This window comes from Coloeus monedula, assembly GCF_965178545.1.
Source record: "Coloeus monedula genome assembly, chromosome: 7".
NCBI lineage: Eukaryota > Metazoa > Chordata > Aves > Passeriformes > Corvidae > Coloeus > Coloeus monedula.
The window spans coordinates 28723943-28747006 of NC_138787.1; the positions used below are offsets into that span (position 1 = coordinate 28723943).

Consider the following 23064-nt stretch of genomic DNA (forward strand, 5'->3'; position numbering starts at 1 on the left):
ACTCTAGAAGTCCCTTCTTGGCAGGGAGCTGTGGTTGCAACAGCTTAATAATATTAATTAGCACTTGTATGTACTGTCAAAGCTGTGTTTGGCAACTGTTTTGGGCTACGGATGTGGCTTGCCTTGATACTAGATGAGATAAAGTCAAGAGAAGATCAGAGAAAAATGCATCCTGAGAAATGGAGAAAACCCAGTAATACGGAAAATTGTTGTGCCCCCAAGTATATTTGCTGGCCAGCCAAATAACTGAAAATCTCGTAGGGATGAGTGTGAATAATTAAACATAGCCATAGAGATTTGTGGCCATTGGCATTCAATTAGCAGTTTAGAAAGGGGGCTGCAATAGCCTGTCGTCCCTTTCCTTCACATCACAGCTTCCCCTGCTCTATTTCTTCCACCTCTTCTTTACTCTTTACTAAGTGAACGTGTCAGGGTAAGTACCACCTGATTCCTGGAGAAATGTAATAGGGTGCTGTGAACTCACCAACGTGGTTAGGTGTGCCATGACTTCCACCAGTTGTGGCTTTAACAGCCCAAGTGATGCCGACACGAATTTATCTGGGCACTTTCTTTCCTTCCTCTTCCTCAACAGACCCAGCAATATTTCAAGGTGCTGATGCCTACTTGGGCCTGTTGTCTCCTGAGAAACAAAGGCACACTTCTTGCAGTGTGGTTTCTTTCCCTCCCCAGTCCCTGACCCAGATCCCTTCTCCTTTTGAGCACACACAGGCTGTTTGTTTGCAAGTGAAGAGTTGTGAAATCAGGGTTGGTGCTGGGAAAATGCTCATTCAGGTGTTCAAAGGCATCTGCTGCTGGAGTTTTGCTGCTCAACATGCTTCCAGGCAGCAGGTAACCCACCTGAGGGATGTATTCAGTTTATACTGATACCTGTACTTGTGGTAGGAAGGAAATACACTTCTGGATGAAGGAAATATTCCTCAGATTGGGAGTTGGGAAACCAAGCCTTCATGAGAGCGCTGACCACTGCCAGTGAGGTGGCACGGGTGACGTGGCATGTGATGACATGAGTGCAGAGATTAAGGCACTGCAGCTTCCTTAGCTGTCAATGCAGCCTCATTCACATGCATTAGAAATTCACGTATAATTTTCAGGAGGATAAGTGGAAAAGTTCCTCTAAAATGACTCTCAACAAGAGTGTCGCCAGCTCACAGGAGCACTCATGTAGGCCATATTTGAGTTATCAAACCCAACAGCTAGAGGCAAATGTCAGCTTATCATAACTGCTCTGTAAACAGAAATCATCACGTAATCTTTTGTCTCAGCCATCACATGCAGGTGACAGCCCAGGAAGCCTATTAGCAAATGCCAACACACCCACCACACCGGGCGAGTTACGTGCCTGGGTTAAACACTGCAAGGAGTGCAATGAGCCTCAGCAGAGGAACAGCAATGAGTCACCTCAAGTCAGAGAAGTGCCAAGTGATTTTCTCGTGGGAAAAACTGAGATCTAGCATCACTCAGGGGTTGAAAACCTCTTCTTTTTTTTTTTTTTTTTTTTCCTTTAAAGTTTCTTATTGAAAATATCATGCAGGATAAAAGAGGGGCACAGAAAGAGTGCATATACCCATACCACTCTGGATGGGTGTATTACAGGCTGAATTTTTCCAGTGGGAAGATAAATTATAGAAGTAACCTGAGCAAAATGAATACCAGAGCTGGGAGTAAAATTGCAAGAATTACAGTACATACTTCAAAGTAAAGTGCTTGTACTAATAGCCTGATAGCAGAACCTGTTTCAAAGTTAGAAGTGTGTTGTCAGTAAAACACAGTGTTCACAGATGTTTTGATCTGCCACTGCTGCATTTCTGAAGAACTTAATATACCCATTTCTGCTGTTGCCCTAGATTGTGGGCTCAGGTCACAAGTGGTTGTGTAGATCCCATCCCGAAATGGCACAAGGGGCTCCAAGCAGTGGGTCAAAGCAAATCCAAGGGTCTTCCCCAAGCCTCTCCTGTCAGGATGTCTGGCTGTTTCTCCTGAAGGCACTGAAAACGAGAGAAAAGTCAAGTATGATGCTATATCCATTGTGCAGTGGCTTTTCAACTCAAAGCCAGTGCTAGTGTTGCTTTCAGCAGATGATGAATGAATGAATACATTAAACCCTAAGTGATATCTGAAGCTGTTTGCCATAGGAAGTTCCCCATCTTGCAGATCTCTCAAGGTATCTTGAAGTTATCAGCACACATCAGCCAGCCTCTGAATTGAAAATGGGGAAACAGCTCTGATTTCTGCTCACTGATAGAGGGACATGCTACAGAATCACCCAACTTGTAGGTGTAATGAGGTCTTTTATGTATGGGGAATTTGCTATCAGTAATAAATGGAGTAAAAAAAAGAAAAAAGAAAAAGAAGAAAAGGGCAACACATTAACCACAAATTAATAAAGCCATCCAAATTTATGCAAAGCATGAGGTTCCAGGGACCTGGGTCACATTTTGAAGTGTTTGCTTTGTGTGTATCCTTTAAGATGAGATATTTTTTTGTGAGAGAGACTCTCCAAATTTTATTGTGGGCTGAGGGGGTTGTTGTGATCATTAAGTTTTTTCGGTGCAAATGTATTTTGCTTAACTGTAGCTTATCTTAAGACTCAGCTTAATTTTAGTCCCTCACATTGTCACTTCTAACCCAAGAGAAAGGGGTTTGCACAGGTTGCCTTAAATGATAAACTGCACATAAATGAAGCAGCACAGTTTTGTGGTTTGATCTGGCCAAAGTAATCTGCTTTACTTCCCAAAGTTATGGGATAGATTGACTGGCTGAATTAATATGAGGAGTGATACAGGATATTTGAACTCTTGTCAGTTATTTCATTCTGCTTTTTCCCAGCAGTAAAATGGATTTGTTCTGAAACCTGGAAAAGAAAGAAATAAACTTGGCAGATGTAGCCAGTTTATGATTTATTCTGCGTTTGTAGCCTGATCCAAAAGTCACTGAGGTCTACAGAAATCTTTTGGGGGATTTCAAAAGGAATCTCATCAGACTCTTGATTAATATGCTGGGGAATTGGGGGGCACATGTTTGGGGCCAAGGGAGTCTTGCAGATCTAATCCCTTTTTTTCCAGGGTTTGCATTCTCTTGGTGTACATCCTTTCATGCAAGTCTCTCAGTGTTCCCTGAACCATATGTATTTGGATTAAAAGGTAATATGAGAAGTGCTAGGAAAAGCTGGAGCCAATTCCCATTTTATTGCAGGAAGGCCTCGAAGTGATGTGAGGAGGGACAGTGTGTCTGACATCTGGGACTGTGGGAATGTTACTTAGTGGCTGGGATGGAGATGGGGGTTTCTTGTCAGTCCTGTATCCCTCGTGTCCAAACTCCCGTGCTCATGTGCCAACTGAGAAAATTTGTGGGTGGAAAGGAAACGGGGGACGAAGGAGGAGAGGTTTGGATCGTGTGATCTCCCAGCACGAGCCCCGCTGCGAGGGATGCTCAGCAGGCAGGCGGCTCATCTTGGGGTGGGGGTGGAACAGGGCAAGTCCCGAAGCCCTGTGCTCTGGTGCAGTTTGGAGCTCAGTTTCATGAGGCAGTATAAGTGTGTGTGACCTTAATCAAGCTGATTAACCTTGCTGAAGCATCTGGAAATGGAGATGAGAAATAATTGTAGCAGAATTTAGCATGCAGCATCTTTTAACTGTGCAGTTATCTGCAGCCTTTTCTAGATTGGAAAATTTCCAGATTTTTGTAGGATGGGAAGGGCCACTATGTAATGTATAGAAACTAAACAAGCTTTGCATCTTGATTTATTCCCAATCTCATTATTGTGTGACAGAATCAGTTATCTCTCAAGGAGTGGTATCAGTTAATGTTTACAAAACACTTGCAGTACTTGGGGAAAAATGCATCACAGAACTGTGTTATTACTTGAGCTATTTATTGGATGGTACCCTAAGTCTGAAACCCCCTCCTTGTAACTGCAGCCATGTTTGAGTGTACATTTTCAGCTCTCAAATTCCTTTTGGAAGAGCTTGCCTTTTAAAACCTTACTATTTTTTTCTTTTTTTTTTTTTCTTCCCTTAAAGTGGGAGGGAATCACAGATGATCTTTCACATGATTCTTCCAACACCCAGTCATTCATCAGCAGAGACTTAAAGATAATAAACTTTTTGTTTCAGGCAATTACTTAATCTCGACAAACTCCTGTGTTAAGCAGGGCTATTAACTGAGCAGGCCATAAATCAGCCTGTTGCCAGGTGGGTGAGTCTCCTGAACTGCAATCACTCTTCAGGACCTTCCAGAGACCCCTTACGGTCTTAAGCATCCTCATTACACAAGCAGCATGCTAACAACCAGCACTTTGCATGAGCTGCCCGGAGAATCTACTGCAAACTGCACTGGGACCATTTTTAATACCAGTCGGAAAATTTTCATACGAAGGCAGGATGATACATGGGAGTTATTAGCCTGCACCAAAACCACAGCTGGGTAAAACAGATAACTTCCTCACCCCTCTCCTCATCAGACCTTCTGTGTAGTTAAGAGCAGCAGGCTGCCTTATGCCTGGTTAAAAGCCAGCTCATGCAGTATCCTCTCAGTCTTTATCAACTAGGACTGCTTTGGGCACCAGTGTCCTGAAGCATGAAAGCTCCCAAAACTCTTCTCTGAAGGCTACCTAGATGCTTATCACCTGGGTGTAAGTACAAAAAAGAAAAATACCCAGCCCTGCAATTTTACCACAACTAATAGAAAGCAGACATCTTTTCTTCCATTTCTAGAAAGAAGTTTGGTCAAAATTCAGAGCAGACTCTGCATGGGTTTTTCCCAGACTCTATTTGTTCAATTTTACAAATTATATAAACAGACCTTTCATACGAAGGGGAAATTTTTCAAGCCATTGCCTATAGGAACAGTTTGATTTCAGTTTGTTCTAATGCCTGGAGGAGCATATGTATAAAGAAAGCAAACTGACTCCTGTGGTTTGGATTAGAGAGGCTCGAAATGCCAGTGCTGAATTTGAAGCATAGCCTTGTCCTGGAAGATTGAGCAAGTCTTTGTGGCACGAGGCAGCACAGGTGTCCCCGCCATGGCAGCAGGCAGCCCTGCAGTGGCAGAGACCATTCAGGTAGGTCTGTGCTCAGGGCGGGCTGGCGTGCCCTTTCTTGTTGGCATTGGCACCTGAGCTTTCACAGCATTTAGGCTTCTTCTTGGGAGTTTTTCTTCTGCAAGGCAGCTTTCCAGCTCCTGCAAGTTGTGTTGGCTGGTTGAGCAGACAGCTTGTAGTGTGCTACCTGATCAAATTGGGGAAGTGTATTTAGTTAGCAATGGCCTGTCAGCCCAGCTACTCCTTGCATGTTGAAGCAGTCATGCCCCCCAGGACCAGCACTTGGAAGCTGGGATGTGAGCATCAGCTCCTGGGAAGGTGTATGTAACCTTTCCGTGAGATGTACTCCTCAGTCCAGTCAGCCCTGCAGTCACAGAAAAACCTCCTGGCCACCATAATGGGGTGTGCTGTGTTGTGGGGACAAGTGGCCAAGGGAGGTCAGGCCTAATGCTTTCAGTGGCAGCTGGGCTGGAAGTGGCTGCTGATCATCAGCCTAAGGGCTTTTGCTTTTTTCTTCACCATCGATCTCATGGTAAACTGTTTCAGGGAGTTGATCCAGCCAAAACCCTGTGCAATAAAATTTTAGGTGATTAGCTTTCAACTGGATGAACTCTCTGAGCTGTGCGATTGAGTGAGTGCCAGTGCCACCTCAGGGGAGGGGTGTGAATGCGTGGATGGGGGCGTGAAGGCTAAAAGACATCTCCATCTGTAGATCTGCTCCTAGAAATGTGGCTTGGGATGACACTCCTCAATAAGGTTTTATTTAAATGAGTGGAAGGTGCATGGTCAGGGGTCTGCTAGATGTGCTGCTCAAATGAGTGTTGTCCAGAAGGTGCTGTGTGATAGCTGATGTGCTCTCCCTCCATCTTCATTCACTGCTTTGCCCTTTGGTACTCCTCCAGTCTTGTGGTTTCCAGTCTGAGGTTGCTCAACTTGCCTGTCCCTCCACATCTCACCAACAGAGATCCTGGGCTTGGTCAGGTTGGAGGCAGCTGAGTGCACCAGTGTCATCTGGTGCTCCTGCTGCCTCCTGGTCATAAATGCCAGTTAGTGCTTTCTCCCATAATGCCTCAATCTCATGGCAATATACAGTTTAGCCTTGTATTACAGGTGACCTGAAGCAGTTGCACTTCAGGGAGCCAAGGAAAACTCCTTTACAAGTTTGCAAGGAAAACTGTTCAGATGTTAAATCAAGCTCCAGGAGGACCTGAGCCATACTGAACATCATGTTCAGGTAACTATGAACTCAGGCTCTGGTTCTCTGCTCCCCAGAGTCGCTACTGCGGGAGGCAGGACTGCTGGCAGGGCCACATTTGCACATGCATCAAATGCATTTCTCTCTCCTTTGGATACCTAGAAAAAGAAACCTGTTGAGGCTTGGGATGTCTCTCACAGCCAGGTATTGGGGACCATGGGAGAAAGGCAGGGGGTATTAGGGAATACTCTGGGCAGTCAGCTGAGGTTCACACACTCCCCTTTCACCAGCTGTCTTGAAATGAGGTGGTTCCCACAGTGAAATGAGCTTTAGTGTGAAACAGGCAAGGTTTGTCATCTGTTGGCCTGGTCCCAAAGCAGTCAGGGACAAATCCTCTTGGCCCACTTTTTTTGGAAGTTGCTAGAGCAACTTTTTGGAGATCAGCTGGAGGTGCAGGCAGTTGCTGAATCCTAGTGGCTTCCCAGGAAGCAGGATGATAACAATTTCTGGAAGACTTCTTTCCTTAAACCCGCAGATATTTTTTTCTTCTGTGTAAGGATCCCTCCTTTCTTGAGAAATCTGTAAGTTTTCTTAGAAGTTTTTGACAAACTGTTTTTTCTCCTACTGCCCGTCCAGGCAGGCATGAGCTGAACCACCATCTGGTCTGCTCCACCTCCCTGCCTGCCCCTCGCGTGCTGGGATTTCTTCCTTGCTGGTTGGGATTTTTCTTCTTCTTTTTTTTTTTTTTTTTTTTTTCTTCTTTCCATTCTCTGGCAGCAGCTGTTGGGAGAACAAGCCCCAAGATCCATCTGGTCCTTCGAGCTTATCAGGCTGTGTCTTTTCTCAACAAAGCAGCAGTGGCCGCGCTTTCATACAAGAGTTACATCATATAACAGCAACTTGCTCGAAAAGCAAACCGCCTTTTATTTGCTTGTGCTGCCTTTCTTCCTTTAGAATTGCAGCCACAGCCAAACCACAATGTAGCCTCAGATCTGAGTCAGTCTAGAGAGCTGCTTTTCTCTTTCTCTTTTTCTTTTCTTTCTTTTCTTTTCCCCATTTTTTTTTCCTTTCCCTCCTCTGCTTTCTGGAGGAGTTGGCACAATCCTGTGTTATTAGGACATAAGCTAGCTTGTTCTAGTGGAATTTCCTGTCTGATTTTAATTTCCCCCTCATTTTTTTTTCTCCCCTCAAAGTGAGACAGAAAAGCTTTTTAATTGCACTGCCGTAGGTTGGCCTTTTGGGATATTATTATTCTTATTAAGTACTTCCTGTTGGGAGGTGGCACATGAGTAGAAATAACAAGGATCTCAGTGCAGTCAGGGCTTGTGGCCTCTTTGTTTGTTAATAACTGTCAGATTGGCAGCGTCCTCAAAACACATCTTGGCCTGACAGCCTGGCAATTAAGTGATTTTCAGGACTCTCAGCATTTGCAGCTCACCTGTGGAATTAATAAGCTGCATTAGGCCTTTCCTTTTGGTTTTCTTTTCTGCCATTCAGTGGTCATATCGCCTTACCCAGCTAATACAAAGCTAGCACTAGTGGGAAAGTTTCACTCTGGAAATGCTCAGCATGGATGTAGAAACTCCTGATCAGTTATGGTGGGGTAGACTGGTACATCCCAGGTGGGATTGGCATCCTGCTACTTTTCCAGCAGCGACGTGTGAGTGGAGCGGGTTTTCTTTGCAATGGAAATGTGCACTGCTGCTGTTTCAGATTTCATTGTGTCCCAAAGAATTCAGTGCTTATTTAGTAGAGAAAGGCAATTTTGATTTCTTTTTAATTTTTCAGGAAGCACAAATGCTCAGCAGTCTCTTTCAGAAACTTCCCATTTCAGCAGATATTGTTGGAATAACGTCAAGGCATTTCAACTTCATCACTTCCATGTTCTTGTAGTCTAAAATATAATAGATCTTAAACCATCGTAATATCTTTTGTGCTGCTTCTGACAGAAGGTGCAGGTACCTGGAAAACATTAACTGATGAAAAACTGTTCTGCCCTAAAGCTTCCCCCAGCTCCAGCTCCTTGGGACTGAAGAAGGTGGCTGGTGGCAGCAAGGCTGATCAAGAGGCTTTTCTAATTACTGCTCTTTGAAAAGCCTTCAGAGATTCGGTGTTTGGGCACCCCACTGCGGGACTTCCTTGTGCTTGTGGGGTTCCTCCAGGCTGCAGGAGAGCTCTGCTTTCATCTTATTTACTCTTCCCAGAGGTATAAAAAATAATGGTTTGTCCCCCTAAGGCTGCCACTTATCAGTAACCTGAAGACCCCAGGAATTCTTGTAGAATAATAGATAATGCATTGCCTTCATGCACAAATGCTCATCTGAATGTTTGAAAATACTTCTACACACCTGAGTATATTTATCCCCCCACACCATTTTGAATTTTTCGAAAGTTTTGAGTACAACCTGTTTTGCAAGATCAAATACAGGACTTCCTATGTCAGCAGGCTTCAGACAGAAAATTCCTGTTTTCTCACCAAGAAGTGAAGTGCCCCATTTTTGGTCAGACAAGAAAGGTGCTGCAAAGCCAGTTGCTGCATGGGAGCATGTTGAAGAGATTCCTGGTGTCCTCATGTCCCTGCCAGCAGCAGCTGTCCCTGCTCCTTTGGTGGATGAGGCAGGAAAGCCCTTTATGTTGAGTTTCAGAGATGGTAGATAGCAACTAAGGAATTTCAGGGTTTGATTTTTTAATGACAATTCTGTGTTCTTATAGAAGATGTCAGTGAACTCTTCAATTTTTAATCCAAATTTTCCATGTAGAGGGAAAGGCCATTTTTAGCCTCACTGTAATTGTTCCATCTCTTTTGCCCAGGAAAAGACTGACAGTTTTAATGCCCTTACCAAAGGTCAGGCAGTGTATGGGAGAGAGCTGAGTGGAGTTGCCAGGAGCTTCAGGATGGGCTAGACACTGAGCTGAACAAGAATATCCTACTTCTATTAGGGCCTGAGTTCATTTAAGTGCGCTGCCTTCTTCTTGGGGTGGGGAGGAAATTTATGGGCAAATTCCTTCAGTGTTACCTCGAGTTGGCCACGGGGCTGCGGGGGGAGCTCGCTGATCTAATCTCGCCGCATCCCAGCTGCAAGAGCCAGCTCGCCCAGCGGCCGCCTGCCTGCCTGCCCAGCTTTTGGACACAGCCCGTGCCTCAGCAGCACTGCCCGACTGCAGGAGCAGTGGCTGGGCTGAAACGTGTTCCTGGCTGCACAGCCAGCAGGGCCATGTTTGTGTTTGCCATGTGCCAGTGCCTGTGTCCTAGGTGGGGGCTGGGTAAGGGCACCCCTCAGCATCTTTGAAAGACATTTTTTTTGTTCTCCCACCTGAGCTGAAGCAGTAGAATAAACTTTGTAAGAAGACAAACTCCTCTGGGCCATCCCCAAGAGGATGGGTGGTTATTGTGACTGCATCCGAGGAGGTTTCCTCTGGGATGGCAGAGAGGGACAGCCTTCCATTTGAAGTGTCTGAGGGAGATGTTTGCTATCTTTAATGGATTTTATAATGGCATTTATTATGCAGGTAACCCCAGAAATGGGTTTTACTCTGTGTCAAGTAAGTACTGTGTCCACATGCGCATCTGAAGTCTGCGTCCCTGCAGGGAGCTGAGCAGGGAAACCGACGGCTCCTGGGTCTGTGTGTGGTAGTGAGGTGCATGCAGGGGCTCCAGCAGTACTGAAGCAGAGAGACAAGCCTTCTCATGTTATCCTCTGCTCCTCACTGAACCTCAGTTTCTGAGTGTGAAGTCACACTGACTCTGTCCTGAGGGTGCTTTGAGATGTCAGCACAATAATGCTTTTCAAGGCTTTTTTTTTTTTTGGTGATTTTATAGCTGAAGGGCAATGTGGTTTTTATTATTTCTTGTTTACTTTTCACATATCTGCATCCCAGCAAGGCCCCTTCTCCTTCCAACTCTGCTACAGGGTATTTACCATTACTTGAGCTGTTTGCCTAACAGAAGTTAGTTGTGTGATCTTTATTTCTTACCAGGATATGATGCTGTACCCAACCTACTGTTAAACTAAGCATCTTCTCCAACATCCGGAAATGCATTAAAAGAATAGTTTTGTAAATCAGGCTACCGCCACCTTTCTGCATTAGTTTTGTCAGAAGAAGAGAAAACTGGTTCTGCATCCCCTTGAATGACAACAGTGGGCTGGATGTATTTCAAAATGGTCTGTAGTGCCTGGGGCAGGACAGAGGTCTCCCCAGATAATCTGGTGGGGGCCTGCCTCTCGCTTCTCCTTGCTATAATGATCTCAGTGGGCCAAAATTAATATTTCCTATTACTCTTCTTGTGTAGTTCCTCTTTTATTTTTGTCAGAGCCACTGAGCAGGTAATAAAACAACAGAATAATTAACCAGTAATAATTGAAGTATGCTGTATGAAAACCAAACCAAATGCTAACAAGCCAAACAAAAGGAAAGTAGGCATGGTGCAGCCCTGTTTATAGTGCTGTCTGCTGGAATCATTATACACGTTGATATAATAATACTGAGCACTTAATTACCACATCATTTTTAAAGTGCTGTATAAACATTAACCAAACCTCTGAGGTAGGGAGGTATTATTATCTCCATTTTAAAGAAGGGAAATTCTGACAAAGCGAGGTTAGTCAGTAATTTAGTGTCGTGAAGACAGGCAGCTGATGGGGCGGGAGAAGGGGTTGCAGCTCCTGCCACAGTTTTGGAGACAGAAAAGCAGAGCTGCTGAAGCACCTCCCATGGCTTTTTGTGAAATGCATGGTGCTGCCATTCAGGGAAGGGACACACTTGCCCAGACACCTCTCTCTGCTTAGAAAATTCTCAGATTGGTGTAATTAGCCACTGCATAAGTATCCCTTTTTGAGGGAGGCACGCAGCTGGTGTATTTTGCAAAGTAGATAAACATTAAAGTGACTCTCTTAAAGGGGGTCTGAGAGGCAGCCACCATAGCCGTGTGTGTCTGTTCCTGCTCCTTCCCATATTGATCTGAGTGGTGGTTCTGGGAATGGCTATCCCTGCAAAGCCGTTAATATTCTGCATGGTGGTATATGATTTCATCCGAGGAGAATCCCACAGACGCATCAGCGTGATCTGCTCTGTCATGTTTCTGTGACCCAATTTTCCCTGTTCTTTGTCTCAGACCTTCCCTGACCCCAGGCCTATTATCCCTTCCAATAATTCACCCAGACCATTATTAATGGTGCATTAACTTCGGCTGGCTTTCAGTGAAGATGTTTTTCTTGTGCTCATTCATTCGCTCAGCTCACTTAAACAGCTAGATCATTATTCTGGGGACGTCACACAAACACAAAAACATCTCCCTTGCCGACACCTACAGTCCTGCAGCACTTTGCCAGAGGGGCGGCCATCCAAATACAACAGTGAAACGCCCAGGAGGGACTATCAAAGGGAGTCAAGTAGCCACACACACACTCAGTCGCTCGGGGACGGGTTTGCCTGCCCTGCTCACACACTGAGACTGTCCAGGGATGCTCAGAACCCACCAGCTCTAGGAGACCTCTGATGTGAGGAAAATCACCACAGGAAAGCTGGGGAACAAAGCACGGGCCTGTCTTTGCTGTTTCACAGCCACTGTTCTCTGTTCTTGTTGGATGCCAAGATAGCATCTCTTTAAATATATGCTGTGGATGAGTAAAATTAGGATGTTAAAAAGTGTAACACAAAAAACAAATGCTGCCTAAAGTTTCTTTCTCACTCGATGCTTTGGGCTTCTCTGGGAGAAGGTTGAGTGAAGAATACTTCATGTTTGTTATACCTCAACCTTGTTCTTGAGAAAGAGAGTAAGATTTGGACATCTGGGAGAAAATGTGGGCAGCAAGAAGGGCCTTTGCAGATATCAGTTGGTTTACTATTATCTTTTTCAAAGAAGCTAGACCTGGGAGGAAAAAAATAAGAAGCAAAATTTGTTGTAAGCTGCTGTGTCGCACCATGCAACGTCCCGCTTTCCCCAGTAAGAGGGATTTGGCCTCTGACAGCACGGCTCAGTTAACCTGTGGAAGTACTGGTGAACTCTCACAAGCATCCTCTGGGACATCCCTTTCCTATTTTTTTCTGTCAGTTGCTTGTGCACAGCTGCTAATGACACCTCAGTGACAGGAGAGTGTGAGCTGTTGTCTGGAAAAGTTTTTCTCCTGCTAGCACAAATCAACCCAGTACCCCAGGGCTCTGAAGCCTTTTACAGATAAAGTTTATAAAGTTGCAGTTTCTGCCTGCTGTGATTGAGGTTCATTGGTAACCTGCTCTTGTTTGACTGTGTAGACTTGTGCAAGTTATTTTACATTAGCCTGCTTCAGCCCCTCTCAATTAAAAAAAACAGGACTGTGTTTCAAATGCATGTTTTCTTCCCTTCCTAAAGAGACGTGAAGCTTTGTTTGTCTTTGCAAGGGAGCTTGTGATCCCTTTATGAAAGCTGTGTCCCATGCATCACTGACTCCATAGGAGATCAAACCAAAAGGCATCTCAAGAAATCAGAATTTGTGTTTCCTCTTTTATAAGATGTTAATTTTTTATGGGGTCTTTTTGCAAATTTGTTGAGAAAAGCACAACAGGTATTATCCAGACAGTGATATTTTACTTTTTTTCCTCAACAAATGACTTTCACTGTTGATTGCAAAATATTTATGCACTATTTCTGATGACAAAGAAGCCTACTTACAGGCTGGACTGCTTGTTCCCACAGGAGACTGTTGGACACCCGTAGGAAAGCTGTATATTTTTTAGCCCATGTGGTGGCCTGCACAACTCACATGTGCTTCAGATAAAGCAGGGGGAGCCCAGTACTTTCCATGGGGTACCAAGGATGTGGGGGGGACCTTCAGAATCTCTTCCCAGCCAGTCTTGCTGCAGCACCCCAGTTGCAAGTGGCAACTTCTTCAAGTCCTTTCCCAAGGGCTTTCTGAATTGTTTTTGTCAAAGCAAACTGCAAATGAAACCCACTTCAGTGCCGTGGGGCCTGACTTCTTTTCTTAGGTTTTTTTTTTTTTTTTTTTAGCAAACGTGTGTAAGCTGAAGTATTTGGAATAGAAAAAGCCTGCTTGACCCTTCGTAATTCTCACTTTTGAGCTCAAAAAGAGATGCTGTTATGAGTGATGTCAAAACAGCTCCTTTGCTTGCTGTGCAAACCCATACATGCACTCTGTGTTTCTCTTGAAGCACAGGTTTATCTGTAGAGATAATCAAAAGCCTGCATCATCCTCAAATAAGGGCTGTTTCTGATGCCTCCCTCCCTGATTCCTGGGATTTTCGGCAAAGGGACATCCCCTTTAAACCTGCATTTCTGCCTCATATCTTTTCTCTTTGAAGCCAGAGGGTTGGCTGGCCTTTGCATAGACAAGGATGAGAACACAGCAGTGGGAGGTCCGTGTCTTGCTCATAAACCTTGGCCAGAAAATAGGCTCCGACAAGTGGGGACAGGTAGCAGCGTCTTCCCCCTTATCAAATGGCACAGCAGAGCAGACACATTCCTGTAGGAGCCCCGGTGGGGTGGAAGGTGGGGCCTCCTGAGAGTGCCTTGTGTTTTGCCGCCCTGCTTCACCCTGGGAGCTGCAAGCCACCGACTTGGTGTAGTAACTGTGTTGTTTCTGTGCAAAACACCCTGTTCTCTCATTGTCCCTGCCCCTTGGGTGCTGCTTTTGATGTGTTCTTCAGCTTTCTCTTCCTTCAGCAGGAACCAGAGAAAATGTCTGTCTCTGGTTCCAGTGCCTGGGGACTTTTGGAGGTGCCATGTCACGCCTTTGCACCTCAGAGTATTGTACTGCGTGGCTTGGTGTGGCCCAACCTTTTCCTGGGGAAAAGCTTTCCCCAGGCCTCCTACTAAAATCTCCCTCCCTCTTGTGTAAAGCAATCATCATTAGCTCTAATTGGGCAGCTTTGGGGTTAAATCTACAAAGATTGCTTGGGTTTGGTAAATCCTCTGCCACTGCAAAGCAGATAATGCTAAACAAAAGATTGCCTTGATTAGATTAACGTTGGCAAATTCATTGCCCTAATCATCATATTGCCCTTCGTGTGGCTATTCAGGAATACATCACCGTAACTTACTTGAAGTAATTGAATATAATTGTCTTTTTAGCTCGTATGTGTAAAACATCCATCTTTGTTAACGGCGTGTGTTGCTGTCCTGCTGCCAGCTCACAGTCCTCTTCTGGCGGGGTGGGAACAAGAAGCAGAGCCAGGCTGACGTTTATGAATTGGTAGTTGATTGCCTATAAAACCATTCATTATTTCTGACCAAGCACCTGGAAGAGAATAAAAAGGAACAGCACCAGCCACTGGAGCCCATAGGCTTGTCTGGTGCTCCCAGGCAGAGAAGCAGAGGGGAAGTCATGAAGGGGAATGTTGCAAAGGGATGTCAAAAACCACAGCCCTTTCCCTTGCCCTTAGTGGCAGCAAAGCACAGGGCATGTAGTGGGGTTGGAATTGGGCATGTGAAACAGATACCCAAGGCAGAGGCATTGCTGACCTTCCCATGGGCCAAATAGGTTGAAATGCTAAAAACAAACCAAGAGTGCAGTTGGAGGGAGGAAGTTCATGGAAATTTTTCTGCCATTAATAATCAGAGGTGTGAGGAGGGGGAAATTCTCTTCAGATGTCAATTTTATACCAACAGATAGCTAGGAAAGGAGGCCAGGCAGCAAACAGCCCATGTTTTCAATTTCCCAGCTCTCCTGAGTGACAGGGAAAGACTCTTTTAGCACAGAAATTTCCAACTATCTCAGCAATCAATCATGTAGAAATGCACAGTTACAAAATAAAATGTAGCTGGTCTGGCTTTTAAGATATTCAGTTTGACCTGTTTTTAGTAGTTTTATCATTATTAATAAGTTAAATTGCCCTAGGGAACAGGCCGAAGGATATGGGTAACTTGCCGCATCATTAAAACTCAGCTGCGATGGCCAATACAGTTTCAGCCCAGGTCAGCTGTCCTGCACTCTGTGGGTTGACTCAGCCCCAGACCTGTCCATTAGAGGCAGAGTGGCCACCCTGTTTTGGGAGGTTGCTAATCTCCACCTATAGGGATGCCACCAGCAGCACTGTGGGTTGATCCCAGGACCACAAAAGTGTTCTTGCTCTTTTTGGTTTATTTGTATGGTATAAGTATGGGGTGAGCACTGCAGGAAGCCCAGCCTAGGGGCTCAGGCTGGAAGAGATGTTTGTGTTGTCTGCCACTGGATGTCTGTGCAGGGACAGTTGATTTTGTGACCATGCTTTGTAGTGATGATGTAGAAGCTCCTTGCCCTACTTTCTCTGGTCCCCACAGCACCCATGGGTTGTGGCAGCAGCTGTGGCCAGGGAACAGCAGTGTCCCCAGGGAGGAGGACAGCAGCTGTAGGTGTCTGCCCACCTAGGCTGGAGTTTGAGCTGAGCATGGTTTGGGGAGACCAGAGGCTCTACTGCGCTGTGTGAGCAGGGGATGGGGTGTGACAGCTAAACTCTGGTACATTTTTGACCTGGAAAAACACTGGTTGCCTCGTAAAATGAAGACTCCCTACAAGTGTCCTTACGTAACACATCGTCCCTGCCGAGGACGGTTAAAGGGTGAATCTTCCTCCTGAAAAAGCAAATCCTGAAGGATGCAAGTTCATTCTCTCCCTGAGCTGCTTTAGGGAGAGGAGGGGAGGGGGGGCAGAAGCGGGGGAGGTGGTTAACAGTTACTCTACTGTGTCCTGACGTTAGGCGAACTGCAAAAATGCTCCCAGTGTATCAGGTGGTGTGAGGTGCCAGCCCTTTGCTGGAGCACGGAGAGCAAGTCTGCTGCGGAGCCTTAAATACTTTCCACCCTGACTACCTTAGCTTAACGCCTTTCAGCAGAGTTGGCAGGAGGGTTGTTTTTGTGTAGTCTCTCACCTCTCCCAGCAGCCTGGCTGACGCGCCTGTGCCGCGCTGTGCTCAGGGATTGAGCGCTGCAATGGGAGTAGGAGCCACAGATCCTCTCGCTGATATGCCGGGAAAGACGTATATGAGGATTACACGCAGGCTTGGCGCGACGGACCCGAGCGGAGCGCAGCCCCACCGGACAGAGTCGGCGTAGCTCTGGTGCAGCTGGAGTCACAGATGCAAAAGGCTGAATTTTAAGTCTTTCATAGAAAAAGAGTTTGGCGTTTACTGAAGTTTGCTGAGCGACAGCAAGAGACTTGGCCCAAGCCTTGACATTTTGGTTTTGGATGGTGTTTCCCCAGTCTCCAGAGAGATGGTACCTGTCGCGGAGGCAAGTCACAGTGAAATACAGGCTGGGGTTTGAAACGCTCACTTAGGAGGTTGGGTTTGTTTTACTTTTGGTCTCCAGTTCGACAGAAAGGCCAAGAAGCCAGAGAAAGAATGGTAAAACCTGCAACAATATTAAGTAATCTTGAATGAAGAGCTTCTGACTGTTTGTAAAGGCAGAGCAAGACCAGCCTTTTATCCTTAAGCCGATCGCTGCCACAAATGTAGAAAGGGGCATCTTTACAGATGCGCGGAGCCCTGTCGGAGGGTGACTGTACGGGATCGCTGTTGCGGTTGTGCGGTATCGCTATCGAGGCTCTGCTAATTGTATTTCTTTAGCTTCGGTAATTTTAGCAGGAAAGGCCCAGGCAGCCAGGCAGCATTGTTGGGGTGGTGAGGAGAAATAACCTGATGAATTTTCCATCAGCTCAACTCACTCAAATATTCTCGCCGTTAACTTTTGGGGTCAATAATAAATATTAAAACCTGTAGATTTAATAAGTCAATGTAGGTGTTCGCTGCCTTTTGAGACCACTTTATCTTTCCATCAAAGATGAAACAAGCTTCTCAAATGAATAAAAAATAGGGCCTCAAGTGATTACAAGTGAGAGCAATTTGAGCTCCTCTCTCAGAACCTGGCAGTAGGCACTTCTGAGCCTCTTCTGACTGCCTAGACATTCTGCTTTGGCGCAGCTCTTGCTGTTATATTTTTAGGTAAATATTTTCAGCTTGTGTGTACAGACCTTCAGGAACAGTGTTTGCTGCCACTCCAGGCTTGAGGGACGATGCAGGTCTGGATCCCACCAGGCTCTGTTGAGTCTGATTTGCGTTGCAAGTCTAGTTTTCCTTGGTGCTTGCTATAATCTCCTCAAGTTCAAAGAGCGCTTAGCTGCTTGTCTTTGTCAAAAACCCTGTTGGAGATCTTTTATGTCGAAGATGTAGGATTTTTCCGCATGACTTTGATTATTTATTCATTCCGCTTCTCTGGTGTATGATAGCGCTGGTATCATGAAGACCCCTTGTCTTGCACTGCTCTTGCTCTGAAATTCATGGAGATTTAGTGCCTTTGAAATTGTTTTAAAAGGGAAGGAAAAGTTTTTGAAGTCCCTTTTTTTTCTTCTATTCCCCATAACAGTGCCGCAGCACATTTTTCCGGCCTTCCACGCTCCTTTGCCAATTGACATGCGCCACCAGGAAGGACGATACCATTACGAACCTCACTCTATCCACGCTATCCACGGGTAAGTCTTACATCTCCACTCCCGTGCCTTGCTAAAATGTCAGCCACCTGTAGTATTCTGAATCCCTCTGCTAAAGTCCCTGGGACTTACTGCCCTTCTGGCAAGCTGGCTGTACTGGCCACCCTCCACCTCATTGTCCTCATCCAGTGACAATGCTGACCTGCCTGGCAGGAGGGCTTCACAGCTCTGTTAAGCCTATAGAAGTGCCCTATAGCAGCAGGATGGGAGTATAGGGCTTTTTTGTCATTATTCAGCTCAGGTCCCGGGAACAGGCTTGACTTGTGTTTTTGCACCTTCCGTGTTTCTTACATAATGCCTTGCCTGGGTCATTTCTGTCACCATCTTGGCAAAGACCCAGCAGCGCTCCCTCTCTTTGGAGACCTTGTGTACCATTCCTCCCTCCCTGCCAGTTGTGGGGACGGTGGCAAAAGGCTGCCAGGAATGCCGTAATTCAGTTTGATTTCACTGGACAACAGCCCGAATGGGCTGGGCAGCATTTTCTAAAAGCAGTAATAAGTCAGGTCCTCATGGGGGTGTCCGTGTCTCCTCTGGAGGGGCAGGACTCTGGGTTTTGGTGGTGACCTTCTCATGAAAGTCTCCTCGCCCTGAGGCAGCTGATGGGCAGCAAGCACAGAGACTGGTGTGGGGCTACACCCTGAGAGGGGGGTTCGTGGTTAATCTCATCCAGGACATGACAGCTCAATAGTTCTTGATGTCTTGAAGGAGATGTTTACAGAGAGATCTGTTTTCACCTCCTGTAAGCTTTGATCAGAGCAAGGAAAGTGGAGCCAGCAGGGATGTGAGCAGAGGTTCTAGTGACCATGGGGCTGGAAGTGTTTCTTCTAGTCCCTGAAATGCACCTTCCCCATGAGAGGTGAGAAGCAGCGTGATGCAGTTGGCAGTCCCACAGCCATCCCCAAATCCTTCATCCCGCAGCTGTAACACAGGGCTCAGACATCAGCTGAGGAACAGGTCCCAGAGCACCCAGTGTAGGGAAACCACTGAGGGCCAGAATCATTTTGCAAGAAGAACAATTCGGGCTCATCACTTAAAAAAACTCTCATTTGATCCCCTGGAGTCCTGTTGCAGTCTCGCTGTTGCAGGGGCTGTTTGTGGAGCTGTGCTGCTTCTGGATAGGTGTGAGCAGGGGAACAGTCCCTGGGAAGCAAGTAATGCAGACAGCAGCAGCCAGATCTGTGGAGCCCCACAGCTACCACAGCTTTATGCTGCTTCCAAAATACTGCAAGGAATAAATGATAGGGCATTCCCATGGATCCTACTAGAAGACAAGTCATTGTCTTTTTGGCTGGCAGTCAGTTTGACTGGATGTTTAAAGGGGCAGAGCAGCTTCTTCCATGCTGTGTGCAAAGGGGAAATGACAAAGCAGGTTGCTAACATGGGAACTGGGGGGGATTAGGGAGGCTGCATGAATTCTGGCTGCATGGAGTTCTGGTCTTTCATGCAAGTACATGCAAAAATTGTAGAAAGAAGACAGAATAATAACTTGCTGAAAGATAGTTAATAAGCCAGAGCTGTGGCTAATAAAGAACATACAGAAAACTGTGATATTCAAAAGAGGGGTTAGAAGAGAGGCTGGCAGATGTTCTGAGGTTTGTCACAGGTTATTTGTGTGCCCCACTTGGTGCTCCCCTTCACTCCTCATGAGGAGGTTTGGGTGCACTGCATGTACCCTAGGGCTCCACAACAGTTTCTGTGGTGGGGTCATAAGGCAAGGTCTTCTACAAAATGCAACTGGGAGTTCACCACTGATGATATGTACCTATGAATCGTGTCCCCAGTAACCCCAGTATTTTATCATATTGGTATTTTCCAGCTGATCAACCCTGGACAAGTGTACAGTGCTGGCAGATCAGGTTTCAGTTCATCTGCACCAATATTAATAATCTACGGTGTTAGCAGCTACCACATTTGTCTATCAGTGGACCAAGCATGTCCTGCTTAGTATATTAGGTAGAGTTGTTGGCAAATACCTGTTGCATTTCTTCTTTGGGATTCCTCTTGTTCCCAGCAGCTCCTCTTACAAAACCAACTTGCAAGGTACTGGAGAGAAAACTTGGTTGTGGGTCTTAAAGAGGAAACACAGTCCTCTTTGAAACTACCTGGGCACTGCACTGAAAGATGCCTTTGTGGCTGGAGAAGCACCAAAGCTGAGCAGCCAAGTGCTTCTTGGCTGTGGCGGTTTTTTAGGGTCGAGGGAATGCCATTTCCGTTTGGCTGTTTGTCAAGTACCCTGCACTATGGCACAACCACATTGGGAAAATTCTCTGCCGCTGTGGAGTTAGTCTCTCAATCATTTTACCTCTTCAAATTTTATCTGCCAACTTCTTAAAATCATGTCTTTCCCTTTGCTCCTCTAGTTTTTTATTCTACTTCTCTTTCGTATTTCTTCTCTCTCCTCCAGTCTCTGCTATGGAGGTCACAACGTAGCGCTCACCATCCTCACTGGAGGATGTCCAGTGTGAAATCGTCCAGACACAGTGGTAGATCTGGACTAGAACATACATTACTGGGTGCATGGTTCTTGTTTAATATACTGGGTGGACTCCGTGGGCACAGATGAGCTTCTAGAAGTTTGTACTCTGTCCTGGTGGTGCAGAAATCAATCCTCCTTGTTTCAAAAGTAAACAACTCTTAAAAAAAACCCAAGGGCATGTGCATATTTTCACTCTAGAAAATGAAGGCAAATGTTTGGAAGAAAAATTGTGTCACTGAGTTTTGGCTTTATGATTAATGTGATCGGTGCCTGACAGAGAGCCCCCAATTCATCAAGTCTGTATTCTACCTGTCTGCCGTCTTGACGGTACCAAATTTATCTAATTACGTGAACATTGCACGGCAAATTAAGTGCAGTGTCATTTGTTGCTAACTACGGGGTCTTATTATCTGCCTGCTGCATTATGTCAAAGGTTTGTTTCCTGATTGCTCGATGTGACCTGGCAGTGTATTCCCCTTCATCACTGTTTGCATTTGGCCTAACGAGGACATACATTATTTTATCTCAACTGGAAGGAACTCATCTGCAAGGCTTCTGAACACTCTTGAGCAGAACCACCTGTGGACCCTTCACTTGGGGACACAGATGGGAATGTGGAACACTTGAGTAATAAAAGACCCCCATGCCAAGACGGCCCTGAAAAACTTGCTGTGTTTCTCCTCAGGGTTGTCATTCCTTGTGTCTGAATGATTTTCTTGTTAAGCAGCATGACAGTAATTTTCAGGACTTGAGTCTTCTTCTAAATCACTGGGCATTTGTTGCATATGTCCAGAAGCAGATTATGTTGGGGTTTCCTTGAAGTCTACTTCTAGAGGGTTTTTTCAGATTGTTTTGGTGTTTCTCCAGTCATTAGGACAACCCACTTTTCTGCACTGTTGGTTTTACTTATTTGGTGGTGAATTTTTTGGACATCTTTAACTTTTGGACTTCTTTTCTTGGTGTTAACAACAATTTGACAGAATCGTGGTGCTTGCTTGGCTTGTCTAGAAAAATTATCTCATTTAGATGGTACTTGAGCTCTCTGCAGTGCAAACCAACAGAAATATTGCAGATTCAAGATATTGTCCTGGAATCTGATGATTGTGAGCCTGTGGTAATACAGAGGATAGAGGGAGTGGTAGGATTGGTGTCCAATGGACACTGCAAAGGATGTAATGCAGAATGGAGTGAAACTGAATATGGGATGAAATCTATTCCAGGAATGTAGAACTAGAGCAGAATGAATAAAAGAAATTGTATTGGTGCATATAAATTGTATGAGCCAAGACTTCCACAGCGTAACATTCATTTAATAGTAATACTGCAATACTCAAAGGCTAAGAAAAGACAGAAAAATAAATTTGGAGGTTCTGCATTTTTCTGGAGATACGGGATGAAATTACAGAGCCACATACTGTTTTTCCCTGTGATCCTCTCTTCCAGAGCACAGGATGGCCCAGGCTCTGTGGAAGAGCAGTGGTGGGTCTTACATGCATTTTCTGTAAGCAGCTTTTATTGATTTGTCAGAATTTCACTCTTCACAGTTGGCTGTAGGTCAGCACTATTTGAGTGAAAGTTGTCAGCCAGGTGTGTCTGCAGGCTCAAAGCCAGAGAAATTCACTTCATAAGTTAGCACAGGTTCTTTTCTAACAAAAAGGGTATTTTGTATTTTAGCGAACTTCTTCACAAAAACCTGCTCCACTGGGGCCTGGTGTCTGCAGTAACTCCATCTGCTTTAAACTAAGGGGGCTCAGCATCAGCTTTGCAAGAACAGGCCCTTGACTCCAGAGGAAAGCTGCTGGCAGATATGGGAGGTGATAACATGCTTACCTTTTTTTTTTTTTTTTTTTTTAAATCACAACAAAAATAACTAAAAACTCCTTAGCTCAGCTTAAAAGTCCCTGCCAATGCAAGAGCCTTCGGGGCTAACCCTAGTAAACAGCATGCCTAGGCTTGACTCAGCAAGAAGCTTTTTGACAGTAGCTCCTAAACTGTGGTTAAAACCCATCAGGCATTACGCACTGTGACAAACAAAAGCAGCCTTGTTTTTCTACCAACATCCTGGTGGTGTTTTAGGATGCAGTTCTGACATTATTTATTAACAAAATATTGTTGTTGCTCTTCTGTCCACACATCAAAATAGTAAAAAAAACCCAACCAAACCCTGAGCTGATAATCACAGATTCCATGGCTTTCATAGGGACTGAATTGTCCCGAAGACCTAAACATAGAGACAATTCCATCTCCATAATAATGTGGAGTTGCCCTAATTTCCCTCTGGTAGGGATTTTATCTCATTTAATCAAGGATCTTCCTCCATTTCCCTGAGATCTTAATATATTATTGCAGATTTTTCCTGATCTCCAGCCTACGCTTTTTTTCTTTATCTGATCCTATTACCCCTCCTTGTTGAAGTTTGTTTCCCTTTTACTCTGTTAAGCATTACAGAATACCTTTTCAGAACCAGTTAAAATGTTCCTGAGATGTTTAGGCAGGGTGATTCACAGGCAGAGGAGTTGACTGTTAAACTTTTCATCATAAAAAGACTATGTCTCAAGTGTTTACAAATTTGCCAAATTTAGTGTCGAACCCAAAATTTTCCATGTTGAATATCTGTTCCAGTCTGGTTCTCTCTCTCCTTTGTTGTTTTTTGTGAGATTCAGCCAAGGGAGGCCAAGTGGGGTTAAGGGAAAATATGTTGTTTAGCCATACAAAAAATAATCATCATCATCTTATAACTGCTTTTACAAACACCAGTGTCTCTTGCTTTAGAGTTGGAATTTGTTATTGTCACAGATGTGTCTTGTGCTGTTCCCATTCTACAAAAACACACACAAACCCCATCAATTTTGTCAGATAGGAATCCTTTGAAAAGTCT

General features: G+C 45.1%; 1 protein-coding gene across 2 annotated transcripts in view; it reads left to right on the forward strand.

Moving 5' to 3' along the window:
* The window catches only part of GLI2 (GLI family zinc finger 2), a gene marked incomplete at both ends in the record, with an annotated part of 138946 nt that overhangs the window by 55618 nt on the left and 60264 nt on the right, over positions 1 to 23064 (forward strand). For both annotated transcript variants that reach the window (XM_082284924.1, XM_082284925.1), the window contains one exon: positions 17587 to 17692. In XM_082284924.1, the coding sequence (XP_082141050.1) occupies positions 17587 to 17692 (106 nt within the window). The remainder of the gene's footprint in view (positions 1 to 17586; positions 17693 to 23064) is intronic.